Below are 13,708 nucleotides of genomic sequence, written 5' to 3' on the forward strand. Positions count from 1 at the left end.
ACACATTTAGAGGAGATGCCAGAAGCAGAGAGTAACTGTGGGACTCTTGGGCTGTATTACAATAATGCCTTTTAATTACTCTAAATAACTTTTTGTTGAACCAGCTTCCAAGAGGCTCAGCAAGTTCCTCAACCCCTTTCTGGTCAGAGAGGAGAGAAGGTTGAATGGGTTTCAGTCACACCTTGTGAGGTGGCTGCCAGAGAAGGGGTTGCCTTGCCCTAAACTACATTAGTTTGATGAGGAGCTGCTGAGGGAGCTGGGGGGGCTCAGCCTGGAGAAAAGAAGGCTCAAGGGGGACCTTCTCACTCTCTACAGCTTCCTGAAAGGAGGTTGTAGCCAAGTGGGTATCAGGCTCTTCTCCAGAGTAACAAGGACAGGACAAGAGGAAAAGGCCCCAAGCTGTGCCAGAGGAGGTTTAGATTGGATAGTAGGAAAATTTTCATTATGGAAAGGATTGTCAAGCACTGGCACAGGCTGCCCAGGGAAGTGGTTGAGTCACCACCCCTGTGGGTATTTAAAGCACATGTAGATGTGGCACCTGGGGACGTGGTTTAGTGGTGGCCTTGGCAGTGTTGGGTTAATGGCCGGACTTGAGGATCCCGAACATCTTTTCCAACCTAAATGATCCCATGATTCTATTTCCCTGGGTTGCCCTGACCACACTTCTACCTTGAGCTGATGGAATCTCCATCAAGGCTTGGGCATATCAACCTCACGGTCCTGGGATGTGACCTTGAGAATGCCAACCCACCCCAGTTAGGAAGCTGCTTCTGTGCTCTGCCCTCCTGTCTGCACAGTGGCTTTAACTCTTGTCCAAGAGCACTGGAACCAATCAAACCCATCTCCTGATATCTGACGTAGTCAGATGTAGCACCTAAATTTATTTAAACCTCTTCCTGTAGCTCTCAGCTCTGGAAACCTTTCACAGAGGGAATGAACAGTTTAGAATCACCTCTGGTTCAGGGCCATGAGACAATGTTTCTGCAGGGTATGTTCTGCCATATGCTGAAGGAATTGTTTTCTTATACTAATAGTGATGTAAGTTTGGGCACTTCCACTGTATGGTGGCATTAAAGAGACTAAATCAGACTGCCCAGGTAGCTTGGATTTTTTAACATGTGCAGGGAAATATTACAGCACAAATAGAGAAAGACCCATCACCATCAACAGTGTTATGTCTTAGAATGACTAGAAAATAATAATTAAAAAAACACACAAAACAAAACCACAGAGGATCTGATAGAAATTAAGACAAGACTATCTTAAGACATCCTGAAAAAGAGCCCATTTATATTTACCTGAAGGCAGCAAAGACAATTAGAGCTGTAACGAGTGAAGTCACTGATGCTGCATAGCCAGCGGTGTAGACACGCCAAAATGCAGAATAATAGGATTTCTGGGGGGAAAAGAGACACAGTCTGATGCAGGGGATTCTGGAGGATGAATGCTGTGGGTGCTTATTTCACCAGGACACATTTTCCCTCACTGGTCAGTGCCACCACCCCTGTGCTTGAGATCTGCTTCAGGTTTTTCCCTCCATCACAAACATGTTTTCCTTTAAATCCTACTAAAACTTACACAGGAGAGAGGTTTCACAGCCCACAGGCTCATCTGACCCCTTCGACCATGTCTTACAGGGAAATTTTTTAACTTTTTTTTTCTAAGTAACTGCATTTTCTCCTGTTGGTTCCTAAAGAGTCTGGGGCACTGAAACCTCCTGGTGGGTGATTTGTGAATCTGTCACTTCAGACCTGAGCCAGACTCAATAAACATTGATTTTCATAAAGAGCTATGGTTGAAAGAGAAATAAAACTTGGCAATTTGTAGGTGAGGGAACTGAAACACTGAGAAACAACTCCATCATATTGTGGAGGTGAGAAAGTTAAAGCCAAGAAAATCACCTGCAGTCAATGCTTTGGACAAACAGTTCATTCTATTGCTATAAACTGTAACACTATAAACTCTTCATAGTTCATTTCTTTTCAAATTAAACACCCAGTGTAGTGAGAAAAATGAAGAATATTTACATGGCTTTAACTATGCAAATTTTATTCTGACTACAAAATCACCTAATTATTTAAAATCCAAGAAACTAAATTCTCTGAATCCAGGCAAATTTCCCCCATACAAATGCAATGGGCACTTTGTTCTCTAATTGATCCAAAATCTGTTTGTCCAAAAGGCTGCAATTCTAGGCTGAGACAAGTGATTAGCAATTTTAAGTAGAGTCATAAATAAATCATGTGATCCTGACAAGATAGGAATCAATCTAGTGTTTCTGATACAGTCCTAATCTTTTATACAGTATTTTCAAAACACAGAAGAAAATGGGAAAACAGGTTCTTCAACTGAATAATGAAGTATTTCAATTCATTTTATCAGTTTTTGTAGGATAGACAAAAACCCCAATATTATGCAGAGGACATCACAAGTCTTCACTGCACATACAAAATACAAAGCAAGTGGTTCTCTTGGAATATAATTGGGATTCTTGTTACTTCCCTATGTTTGCAATGCATCAGAGATTGCTGATCTTATCTTTCTTTTCTAGTCAAACCTGGGAGATTTGACTGGAATAACAAACTTAACACAACCAGGGCCTCTGAAATTGAAGTCTTCCATGCTGTTGAAATGTTCCTTGCTGGATTTTGGCCTAGGCCAGCCACAAACTAAGCCTGGTTTAGTATGATCCAGGGACTGCTTGAGGGAAGCCTAAATTCTGTGGGTGGGCAGCTGGTCCCAGGGCTGGAGAACTGTGCTCCAGAATATATCCCCTTCTGAATCTTACATCCCTTCTGAACTGTTTACGTGGTTTCCACCATCTTCCCAGATGTTTTTTAAGCATTTATTTATGTGGTTTTTTTTTAAAAACATTTATCTTTCTATCTTCCCTAAAGGGCAAAGAATTACAAATATTCCTAATTTATGGGTGGGGGATTGAGCTCCAAATATCTTTACTGCCTGTCATAGCCATTTTAGGTTCTAAGTTCATGGAGCCAAATTTCTGAAGCAAATTGTGTCTACACTTCCCAAAGATTTAGATCTGAACTAGTTTGTGCTCAAGCCTCTGTACCTGGAGAACAAAATAGTTAACTCCAGACAACACCCAGAGTGTTAGTGATGACAACCCTCCTCACCTTTCTGTGTCTTGCTTTGGCTTGTGATAAATGGCTTTTTTTCTGAACTGTTTACATGGTTTCCAACAACTTTCTATGAGATTTTTTAAGCGTTTATTTAAGTTTTTTTTTTAAACATTTATCTTTCCGGCTTCCCTAAAGTGCAAAGAGGTAAGAATATTCTTAATTTATAGATGGGGGATTGAGCTCCAGATATTTTTACCATTGGTTACAGTCATTCTACGGTTCTAAGTTCACCTGGTCAAATTATTATTATTATATGATGCAAATTTTGTCTACACTTCCCAAAAATTCAGATATCTGAACTAGTTTGTGCTTGAGCTCGTGTGCCTAGTTAATTCCAGATAATACTCAGTGTTAGTGATGACAACTCTGTCTACTTTTCTGTATCTTGCTTTGGTTAGTGATGAATGGCTTTTTTCTGACCTGTTTACATGACTTTTTGTGAGTGAAACACTAAAAAACCAGCTGTATTAATAAAATGCATTAATAAATTACATTAAGAAAATATTTATTTGGTGAATTGAAGCTCTTGCCGTATTTTCAAACCATCTACAAATAAACCACTGTGTTTTCTGGTTTGTTCCATCTTTTTTTGTAATTTGATATACCTTTTTGACCCTTATAATACAGCTGTGTACACAATACCTTTTTACAGTTTCCTGAAAAAATAAGTCCCGGGGATTCCAAAGCTCAAAAGCCACGTATAAAAATATTGATTTGGATTCTTAAAAAAGCATCTTGAAATTTTTACCCAGAACTATTTATCTGGTTTGCTAACTTGGGTTTTTCAATACCTATTGCAAACACTTGCGTGGATGTACATAATCCTACTTTTTTGGAATGTGCAAGAGGAGCCTTGTTCAATGCAGACTGAAAGGAGAGGATGGAGACATCCCTGTTCTCTCTTGCTGGAACTGTCCCATTTATCAAATTTCAGAACTCCAAGGCAGAGGCAACCTCTCTGTTAATTAATTAATTAGCTTCAGGCAGAAGAAGTTCACCAGTGAGGGACCAGCAAAGCGTGAGGCATTCCTGTCCTGGGGCCAAGTAGGGTGATGAGGAATATGGGAATTAAAATCATATGAAGATGTGGCAGTGAAAGAAATTCTGCAGGAGCTTAACTGAGTACCAGTGATGGTCATCAGACAGGAAAAATAGATGTTTGCTACTTGCTCCATGAACACCTAAAGGAAAGTATAAAAGTCATCATTTCATAGAGTGGTTTGGGTTGGAAGGGACCTTCAAAGATCATCCAATTCTAACCCACCTGCCATAGGCAGGGACACCTTCCCTTAGACCTGCTTGCTCAGGGTCCTCTGCTCAATGGCATCCCAGAATTCCCTCACAAAGATGTGCCTAGACCACCATGCTAGAAAATCAAGGAGTAATTTTTTTCTGATTGACTTAAACTCTGGGGGGAAAAAATCAACTGGAGTGATACAAAGGAATTTTCCCTGAAAAATTCCCTGCAGAGAGCTTGGTAGGGCTTCCTTGGGAGATGGGTGCATGATGAGAACTAAAATCATCACTGTTAGAGAACCAAGGTCTTTTTTAGGTAGGAAAAGTAAACTAATCATGAGTTTACTCATTAACAACAAGAGGAGACATTTACACAGAGAGGGAAATATTTCCTGTTACTCGCTTTCTATTAAGCCAAATTTATTAAATGAGCACTAAATATACCTAAAATTTTTGAGTTTAGCACTGAAAATGGGTAATTACTGGGTTCTGACAGGAGTCAGATGCATGGAGCTACTCAGCACTCTCAGGAAAGGATGCTCTGGAAATCAAACACTCACCTGATCCTCAGGTCCTTTACTGGAACCTTCATCAAACCCACAGGCAACAGTGTATGGTGGGAATGGTTCTGACCAATGTGCCTCCTGTGTGCAATTCCTCTGGAGGAAACCTTTCAGGGGAAAAGAGAGCAGAGAATTAATTAGGGGAGGGTGGTGGTGCTGCTGCTGTTCTTTAGGTTTGGATGAGCAACAACAACTTCTTATTTTTACTTTGATCCTTAAGTCAAAAACTTACAGGTCTAGATGTGTCCAGCAAGTTAAGCTGTAGGGTTACAATATTCTACATATCATTTGAAAATTTGGAAATTAGTTTCAAGATGCAGTGGGACTTGAGCATTTCATATGGGAAATCAATTCTGTAAATTCAATCCTTACATGGAGGAAATCAAATTACACATTTACAACATATTTGGAGATTGTGGACAAAGCCCTGAGCCACCTGATCTCTATTGGAAATCAGATAAAAGTTTTAAACTTGGCCCTGCTCTGACTGAAAGAATGGACCAGATGACCTCAATAGATCCATTCTAATATTAATTATTTTATGAGTTTATAAATCAGTGATTCTACAACATATGCCTTTACAAAGTTAGTAACATAGTGCAATCATCCATCACTTTTAGACCCTGAAAGAAATGAGAAAATTCAGTATAGCATAATGCAAAGCAATATTGACCACATGTGTATCTGGATAGTTACTGTATGATAGCATTGGGAATCAGGAAAATATGCAGGAATCTTCAACTATTAGAATTTATTTAAAATACAATAATTAAAGAAAAATGTAGGCACAAAAAGTCTTGCCATGGGTATTGGTGAATTCTTCGAAAAATCGTGGACAGGGAATTTTCACCACTTCCCCAAAAGTGGCTCTGGGCCAGCAGGTTAAACCATCCCAATCTCTGGCACATCCTGTAAGAAAAAAAGTGCTTCTAAATAAAGAGAAACACAGAGAACATCACACAGTTGATCTTCCATAATGAGTTTTTCTGTGGCTTTCCCACTAATTCACATGCAAGAAGAGCCACAACAGGGTATGCAGCTCTGAAGGGAAGGAGGGAATGGTTTTCCTCTCTCTTTGGATGCATCCTTAATCACACATGCACTTGGCATTCCAGCTGGACATTCCTCCACCTTATCTCATGAGAGAATGTACCTGAAATTCAAGCAGACACAATCTGAAAGTCAAATCACTTGGAACTCTTGCTATTGTCAAAACAAAAGTCACCAAAATTAAAATATTGAATAATTATTAGCACTTGAGATTTCTCATCACTGGTTCCAGAATCTGACTGAAAAAATCAGACTTAGAAGTTCAACCTTAATCCTTTGATTTCCTGCTAAAACTCTACCAGTTTTTCCTGGCTTGAAGAAAATAAGGATGAAGGTCCAGTATTAGGAAATCAATGGTATTTTTGCAATGGATTTCAATAAGGATAAGATTCATCCCATCTCTGGGAATAGGGGCATCCATGAGGTTCCCTAAACCAGAGGCTGCTGGTTGATGACACAGGGAATGCTGCTGGCTATGAGTCCATTGAAAAGGGTTTTCTCAGAAGTTTTGGTTAATCCCAGGTTTGTCACAGATGCACCACATTGACACTTCCAGCTGTTGGTGAGTAGGTGTGGGGGCAGCACAGAAAAATCACCAGCATGTAAATGTACCTGAACAAATAAAAAAACCCAACATTCTGCAACCCCAACTAACCCCCAGGTGGTCATAAGGTGGATATAAAGCAGTGCAGGAGTCTGGGCTGGGAGGTGTTATTTTCTTTCATGACTCTTTTCTGCTTCCTCTGGGGGGGATGATAAGGCAAAGCTAAAATTGTGAGGAGCTGAAATGTGGAAGAAATATCACTTACCTGTAGCTGAGTTGAGCTGCTCTCTGGCTTCCCAAAGGAGAGTCCTGAGAATCTCCCACACCATTGTCCTCACATGACCCTTGGAAGGATACAACTCCTGCTATCCCCGATTTGCCAGATGGCAAAATAGAGGTCCTGATTCATTAACTATGATTTTAATTGCCTAAAATATGTCAGCTGATCTCAGCTCTGTTCCCTTCGTAATCAGTGGAAAGAGACAGCGACTTCCAGCCCGTGATTCATCCCAAATATTGGAGGCCTCTTTCTGAGGGCAGGATGAATCCCTGGCTGCAAATACCTGGGTCTGGCTGATGATTACACCCTAAGCTAGGCTGCTAATTTTTGAATTATTAAAGCCAGGTAATGTCAGGCCCTCTTAGACATGCAATAGCCCACATGAATAGACTTAGCAACTGAAGTGGTCCTTATTAGAGGTGATATAATAGATTTGAAGAGCTGGGTCTAAAAATCTAACTTATGTGGCAATGTGGGGTTAAAAATGAGATTCCATTTCTTGTGTAGTAAAAGAACTTCCATGTTTTAAATCTTAAATTTGGCTTAATTTCCAGCGACTTCTTTAATGTATATCAAAAAAACCTCTGAGTGCAGAAGCCAAAAGGGAATTTTTCATGCCAAGGTTTTCAAGAGAGTTGTGGGTGTCCAAGTCACCTGAGACTCCATAAACTGCAGCAGGAGTTGTATCAAGTAATGTCGACATCATAGATATTCAAGTCTTGCTCAGTAATCCAGGGCTGTTTCTTTTTTAGACAGTGGAGGAAAAATAAGTGTTTCTTAAAGGCTTGATTCATTTGACCTATTTTACACATCTACTTCAAAATGAGACACTCTGGCTGCTGATGACACTCATTAGACAGTGCCCTGTACAACAAGAATAGTGTGGAACTACTTCGGATCAAAATCTCTGCAACACAGACTAATCCCAGCACAGCTTCTCTGTGACTGTTCAGAAGTAACTCTACAAATTGTGATCCTTCTCTTTGTCTCGCTGAATTCCTGAAAACCAAAACACAATCTATGGACTCTCACTAATTTTAGTCTAGTTTTATCCTCCAGATAAAATATTGGAGATAAACTGGTTTTCTGGATCTAATGTTTAATTTCAAAATGCTTTGAGAAAGGCTGTGAACACCAGAACAGATTCTCATTAAGGTCTTTCCATCTCTAGAGAATAAAAGGTGGATAGGAGATCTTTGAGAAGCTCAGAGTTGACAAGGTTCAAGATTTTTAAGTAGTTTAACAGAACTTCCAGGGATTTTTATTTCCTTGAGTAACCTTTGCTACAAAGAGGATTCAAAAATGATGTTGTTATTATTTTTGTGTTAAAGAGGAGGATACTTGGAATGACACCCTGGAATGCATCTAACAGATAATTTTTGAAAATACCTGATTTATGCCAGAACTTCTTTTTGAGTGGATTATTGCGTGCTGCGAGTGCAAAATGTGTCCAAGAGACATTATGGACTTGATTAAAGTGTGTGGGGTGGAATATCACCAAAATAGAGTAGGAAACTAGAAGAGGAATATGAAAGGTTAAAGTGATCGGAAATACTGCACAATAATATATAAGACAAAGAAAATATCCTGGGGGTTGGACTGTAATTTCAATAGGCTGATAAGGGCAGATTTCCAGGGGGTTACAATTCCTCTAACCAGAAAACCAGAAAAAAAATTAAAATCTCATAATTCACATAACTGAAAAATCTCACTGAGGTGGATTCAAACTTTTCTAAACAAAGTTGGCCGGAAAAAGTCTGACTGAACTTTTGAGAGTTTGAACATCCCGAAATTTCACTTTGAATTATTTCTAAGCATGTCTCCACAAGGTCAAAACTCCAGGAGGGAACATCCTACACAGCATTTTCAATATATTTTACAGGCTCTGTTACATGTTCATTTTAGTTTTCAAAATTTATATCTGAGCACGAAACAGGCTTCAAAACACCACCACAATAAATCTTCTCAAGCAAACGAATAACGTGTAAAACTGTGGAAATATAATATTCTGAAGAACTTGGGATTTTTTTTAATTTTTTTTTTTCCCCCCCCAGGAACATTTTTACCATGTGAATGATTCCCAACATGATATAATCCCAACACGTTTTTCAGCGTCTTCTGTGGAAATTTCTTTGGTATTTTGGGTATAGAACACACCAAATACTTTAGTAACGTAAGACATTCCAAGTAACTAAGCTACTAAACCTACCTAATTATGAACCAATCTTCTTATTTTCCTTCTGTAGTAGTAAAGAGAAATTCTACTCCATAAAATTATTCATTTCATTCCAAAGTTTCTAAAATGCAATGAAACTTGTTCTAGGGACACCCATCCTCCTCCATGTACTTTAAAGGATTCTAAGACAAATCCTACCTTAGAGATTGAGCTTTTAAAAATGCCTAAAATGAGATGAGGTAAAAGTCCCAGCCTAGACAAGAAGCATTTCAAGCCATTAAGAAACCAAATAAAAGAGGAATCTATTGGAAGCCAATGAAACAAATCTATGGGAAACCAAATAAAAGAGGAATCTATTAGAAGCCAATGAAATAAATCTATGGGAAACCAAATAAAAGAGGAATCTATCTAGGAAGCTTGACTTAGGAGAACAAATTGTATCTGGCATTTTGCCCATGAAAAGAAATCCAAGGGATATTCATACCAGAGTTTGACAAACAGGATTCTTACCTTTAAGATCAGGAGAAATAGATTCATTCTGTTCCAGGCAGAGAGCCTCCTCTTTGACCACCTGCTGGAATATCTTGCATTCCGGATGGATTCCCCCAACCTTGATGAAAGACAAAAAAAGCTCAAGAAGTTCTGTTGTTATCAGAAGGAGAAGAGCTGGATTTTCTTCCAGTTTGTACCTGCTGGTTCATATTTTGAGGTCTAAGGATGTGAAAACTCCAGCCGAAGGTTTTTCTGCAAATAAATGGCAGGAGGAGGCTGTGATCTCATACAGTTATTGATTTTTTTTTCCATGTCTGTGTGTGAATTCCATATGGATTCTTCAGGGTATCAGAATAATCAAGCTCAAGCAGCATCTCTTCTCCAATCTGGGCATTTATACCACCTCTCCTTTACACCTTTAATTTTCCACAAAACTTAAATGGATTTTGCAGTCCTTGGACCTCCATCTCTTTGTCAACTGGACAAAACTGGATGGTCCATCAGCTGTGGGAATATTCACACCAAGCCCTCCAAACATACATTTCTTGCCCATATAACAATACATACATTTCCCATAAAACAATTTCTCCCTTTCCCCATAGGAAAACCCATACATTTCCTCCCCATAAAACAATAAAAGTAAATATACATGTTAATTTGGTTTTTGGTTTGTTTTTTTGGGGTTTTAGTGTTTTTTTTTTTTTTGGAGGGAGCTTTGTGTTTTTAGTTTGGTTTTTTTTTCTGTTTTGTTTGGTTGGTTTTTGTTGTTTTGTTTGTTTGGGAGTTTTTTTGGTTGGTTGTTTTTCTGTTGTGGTTTTTTGGTGTTTTGTGTTTTGTGTTTGTTTTTTGTTTGTTTTTTTTTGTGGGGGTAGTTTGGATTTTTTTTTAGTTAAAGATTTTGAGTGTTTTCAGAACTAGATATTACCAAAATATTCCTATTTTGATTCTTGGGATTCTTCTAAGAATCAAGTTTACTTTAGAGCAGGAATTAGCCCTAAGTGAGATGATAAAGTTCTAATTACCCTTCAGGAGGGTGTGTCTACTCTGCTTTGAGTTAACAGTTTGGGCTCTTGGTCTCCTTTGAAACCCTGAGATTACAGTACCATGAAAATCACTCTACTGAGAGAGCATCAGGTTCTTCCCTTCTGAATTATAAAAATAGAAGCAATCAATAGGAGTAGGAGTTTTACATTCATTAGAACTTAAATAAATACTGAAGTCCAAGAATTCAGAGAAAAAAAGGAAAATGGTGGTCTTGGCCACAGTTTAATCTGAATTTTATCAATATATTATCTGAGGATGTTGCACACACCTTAGGCAGAGATACTGCACCATTTTAACAGACGATGAAATGAGAAAATATTAATGACTTGTTTTGGAAGTTTAAGAAATTATATTTATCTCACAGATAAGAGAACCTTCATTTAAACAGTCAAATGGATTTCTAGACAGCAGTTGCTGAATAGGGTCTGCATTCAGTTTTTTAGTGACTTAGTGACACTATTTTGTGTCATTTATGGGTTTTCATGTATTTTGTTTGGCCCTCACCTCTCAAGCCAGAAATTTTCGTGTCCCCTGTGATCCTGCACCGTGTCTCCTGTGATTTTGATGTTCTTAATAACCTGGGGCATTCCAAAATCATTCCCTCTGCAAAGGCAATTACATTCTGAGAAAGAGCCTCCAGTGTCAGTGTCCACATGTGTTGTGGTTATCTCAGCTTCTCTTACACTCCACGGGAACTCAAAGGATGTCTCAGCCCCCCAGAAATGCTTGTTTGGGGTGTTCTGAGGTATCTCAGCCCTCCTGTGTAGATTCTGCATTAGTTTTGTCAGCCCTATGTAAGAATTTGATGTCTCAAAAGCATTGTTTGATGTCTCAGGTGTTTCTACAAACCCATGGCTAGGACAAAGTTAAACTCAAAGTCAACACAGTCGAGGAAGCAACTGAACTGTGATCAGGCAACTGAATCCTGCATCAAAACCACCTTTGGGATATTGGGATCTTCAAGACATAGGGAGTGCTACAAGGAACAGAGCAGGGGGTTTGCTTCTTTGCAAGTTATGTTATTTAAGGTAAAGCCAGGGGCTCAGTTGGTGGTTAAATTTATGGGAATTATGGATTGAAGGCTTTCTGAGGCATTTCTGAGGGAGGCTGGAGGCTGTTCAAACCTCCAATGACTTTGAAAATTCAATTCAGATGCAAACCTCACTGCTAGATTGCCTTTCAGTCCCAGGAAGTTGATTTATTGGCCTTCAAAATGTTTTCAGTGAGAAGGGCAACGAGGACTTCCTTCAGCCTCCAGAGAAACTTTCCTGAAGTCACGCAGAATTTTACATCTTAGCAAGAATATCTGCTGAGGGGAAAAAATGAGAACACAATTTTATATCTAAAAACTTTTGAAAATTCTGCCTACATTTGGGTTTTAAAGTAACATAGACAGACTTCTTTTAATTATGAGGCCTCAGAGATAGTTCATACATGCTAATATTAGAACAGAAAGAGGATTAAGGGCACTGTCTGAAAAGAAAGGTAAGACATGGCTTTTTTCATGTATTATGTTCCTCCAGTGGGTAATTCGAAATAAATTTTATAGATCAGCATGAGTGACTCTTAAAATAGTACTTCTTGCTCTTCAGCTATAGTAGCAGAGTTCTTAAATGAAATTTTTCAGGCATTAATAGGATCCCTGCTCATTGCTTTATATTTAAACTTACATTTCACTTTGCAGTTTGCCTATATAACAATCAAATGATTTGAGTAGAAGAAACAAAATCATTGCTACATAAATCTCTCACTATTTCAGTTCATAAACATGGATTTGGCTGGACAGGAAAAAGTCGTCCTCTACCTTCTCGAATTTCTGGACTCTGTCACTCCTGATAAACTTTATATTTGGAATATTTGGAATATATTTGACTTGATGTTTAAAAATCATGACAGCTTGACATGGTGCCCTACAATTTACCATCTATACTGAGTCTTCTGGTGAAAGGCTTAAAAGCTCTGACCAGCCCTAACCCAAAGTAAAGTCAAAACACGGAATTTGAAATGTTTTTGAGAAACGAGCACTGCGCAGAGAAGAGGTAAATCAGCTCCCACCTCATGCCAGAAGTGCTGGGACTGGTGGAAACACACATAATTAGCCATTAAAAATTTCAGAGGAGGAAGAGTTATTTTTCTCCAGAAGTCAATTTAAGAGGCACAGGCAGCTGATACGGGTGGAACATAAATGAGGGACTGAGCTCCCCAAACAGGACATCACACCCTGAGTAAGTGTGTCACAGCTGCTCCCTGCTGCTCCAAGGAGCCTGCACCTCCTTTTTCCACTGTTTTGGTAAATCTACAGCTGCTGAACCAGAGCCTCAGTGCCCATTTTTCAGCAGAGCTGAACTGAAATTAGGGGAATGTTCTTCATTTACAGTCCCTGGGAGTGCCCATGCCCTACATGTGGGGAAGTGGTACTGTGCTGATTTGACAGAGGAATTACTGTAACAAATCAGATCCCTGCTCCGTGTAATCCAGATTCCTGCTTCAGAAAACAGGGATAAATCACCAGGAAACATGATTTTATTATTTATTCTGGAAATCTTGATCAAGAACTAATGACACTCAGAGGTTATTTAGGCCCTGGCACAGGTTGCCCAGAGAAGCTGTGGCTGCTCCATCCCTGGAAGTGTCCAAGGCCAGGTTGGACGGGGCTTGGAGCAACCTGGGCTGGTGGAAGGTGTCCCTGCCCATGGCAGGGGGTTGGAACTGGATGATCTTTAGGGTCCCTTCCAACCCAAATCATTCCAGGATTCTGGGATACCAACAGTGAGACTGGAGCCAATCCCACTACCACTGATAGATAAACAATAAACCAACGTGCCCACATTTTGTTTGCTTCAGGGCTACTGAGTTTGGGGTGGGTGTGATTACAACCACAGGACCCAGAGTTTTAATTACAGACTGGATTATTCCATATGTTAAATATTACTGACACTTTAGTAATCAACATCAAGTGCAACTGCAGAGGTAACCTACAGACTATCCCATAAGAAGAGAAATTAAGTCTAGTGTTGTTAACTTATAATCATGCAGCTTTACTAGAAGTAATCCTGGTGTTGGACAGAAAAAAAAAAAAGAAAAAGAGAAAAAAAAGAGAAAAATGAGAAAAGAGAAAAGAAAAAAAGAAGAAAAAGGAAAAAAAGAAAAAAATGAAAAAAGGAAAAAAAAAAAGGAAAA

General features: G+C 39.1%; 1 protein-coding gene across 1 annotated transcript in view; it reads right to left on the reverse strand.

The window, feature by feature from the left end:
* LOC113955298 (vasoactive intestinal polypeptide receptor 1-like) overlaps window positions 1-13,708 on the reverse strand; it is a 30,151-nt gene that overhangs the window by 10,294 nt on the left and 6,149 nt on the right. The window contains exons 2-5 of the mRNA XM_027660616.1: window positions 9,503-9,602; window positions 5,744-5,851; window positions 4,940-5,049; window positions 1,299-1,396 (exon numbers count right to left, since the gene is read on the reverse strand). Coding sequence (XP_027516417.1) covers window positions 1,299-1,396; window positions 4,940-5,049; window positions 5,744-5,851; window positions 9,503-9,602 — 416 coding nt within the window. The remainder of the gene's footprint in view (window positions 1-1,298; window positions 1,397-4,939; window positions 5,050-5,743; window positions 5,852-9,502; window positions 9,603-13,708) is intronic.

This window comes from Corapipo altera, unplaced genomic scaffold, assembly GCF_003945725.1.
Source record: "Corapipo altera isolate COAL_440 unplaced genomic scaffold, ASM394572v1 126, whole genome shotgun sequence".
NCBI lineage: Eukaryota > Metazoa > Chordata > Aves > Passeriformes > Pipridae > Corapipo > Corapipo altera.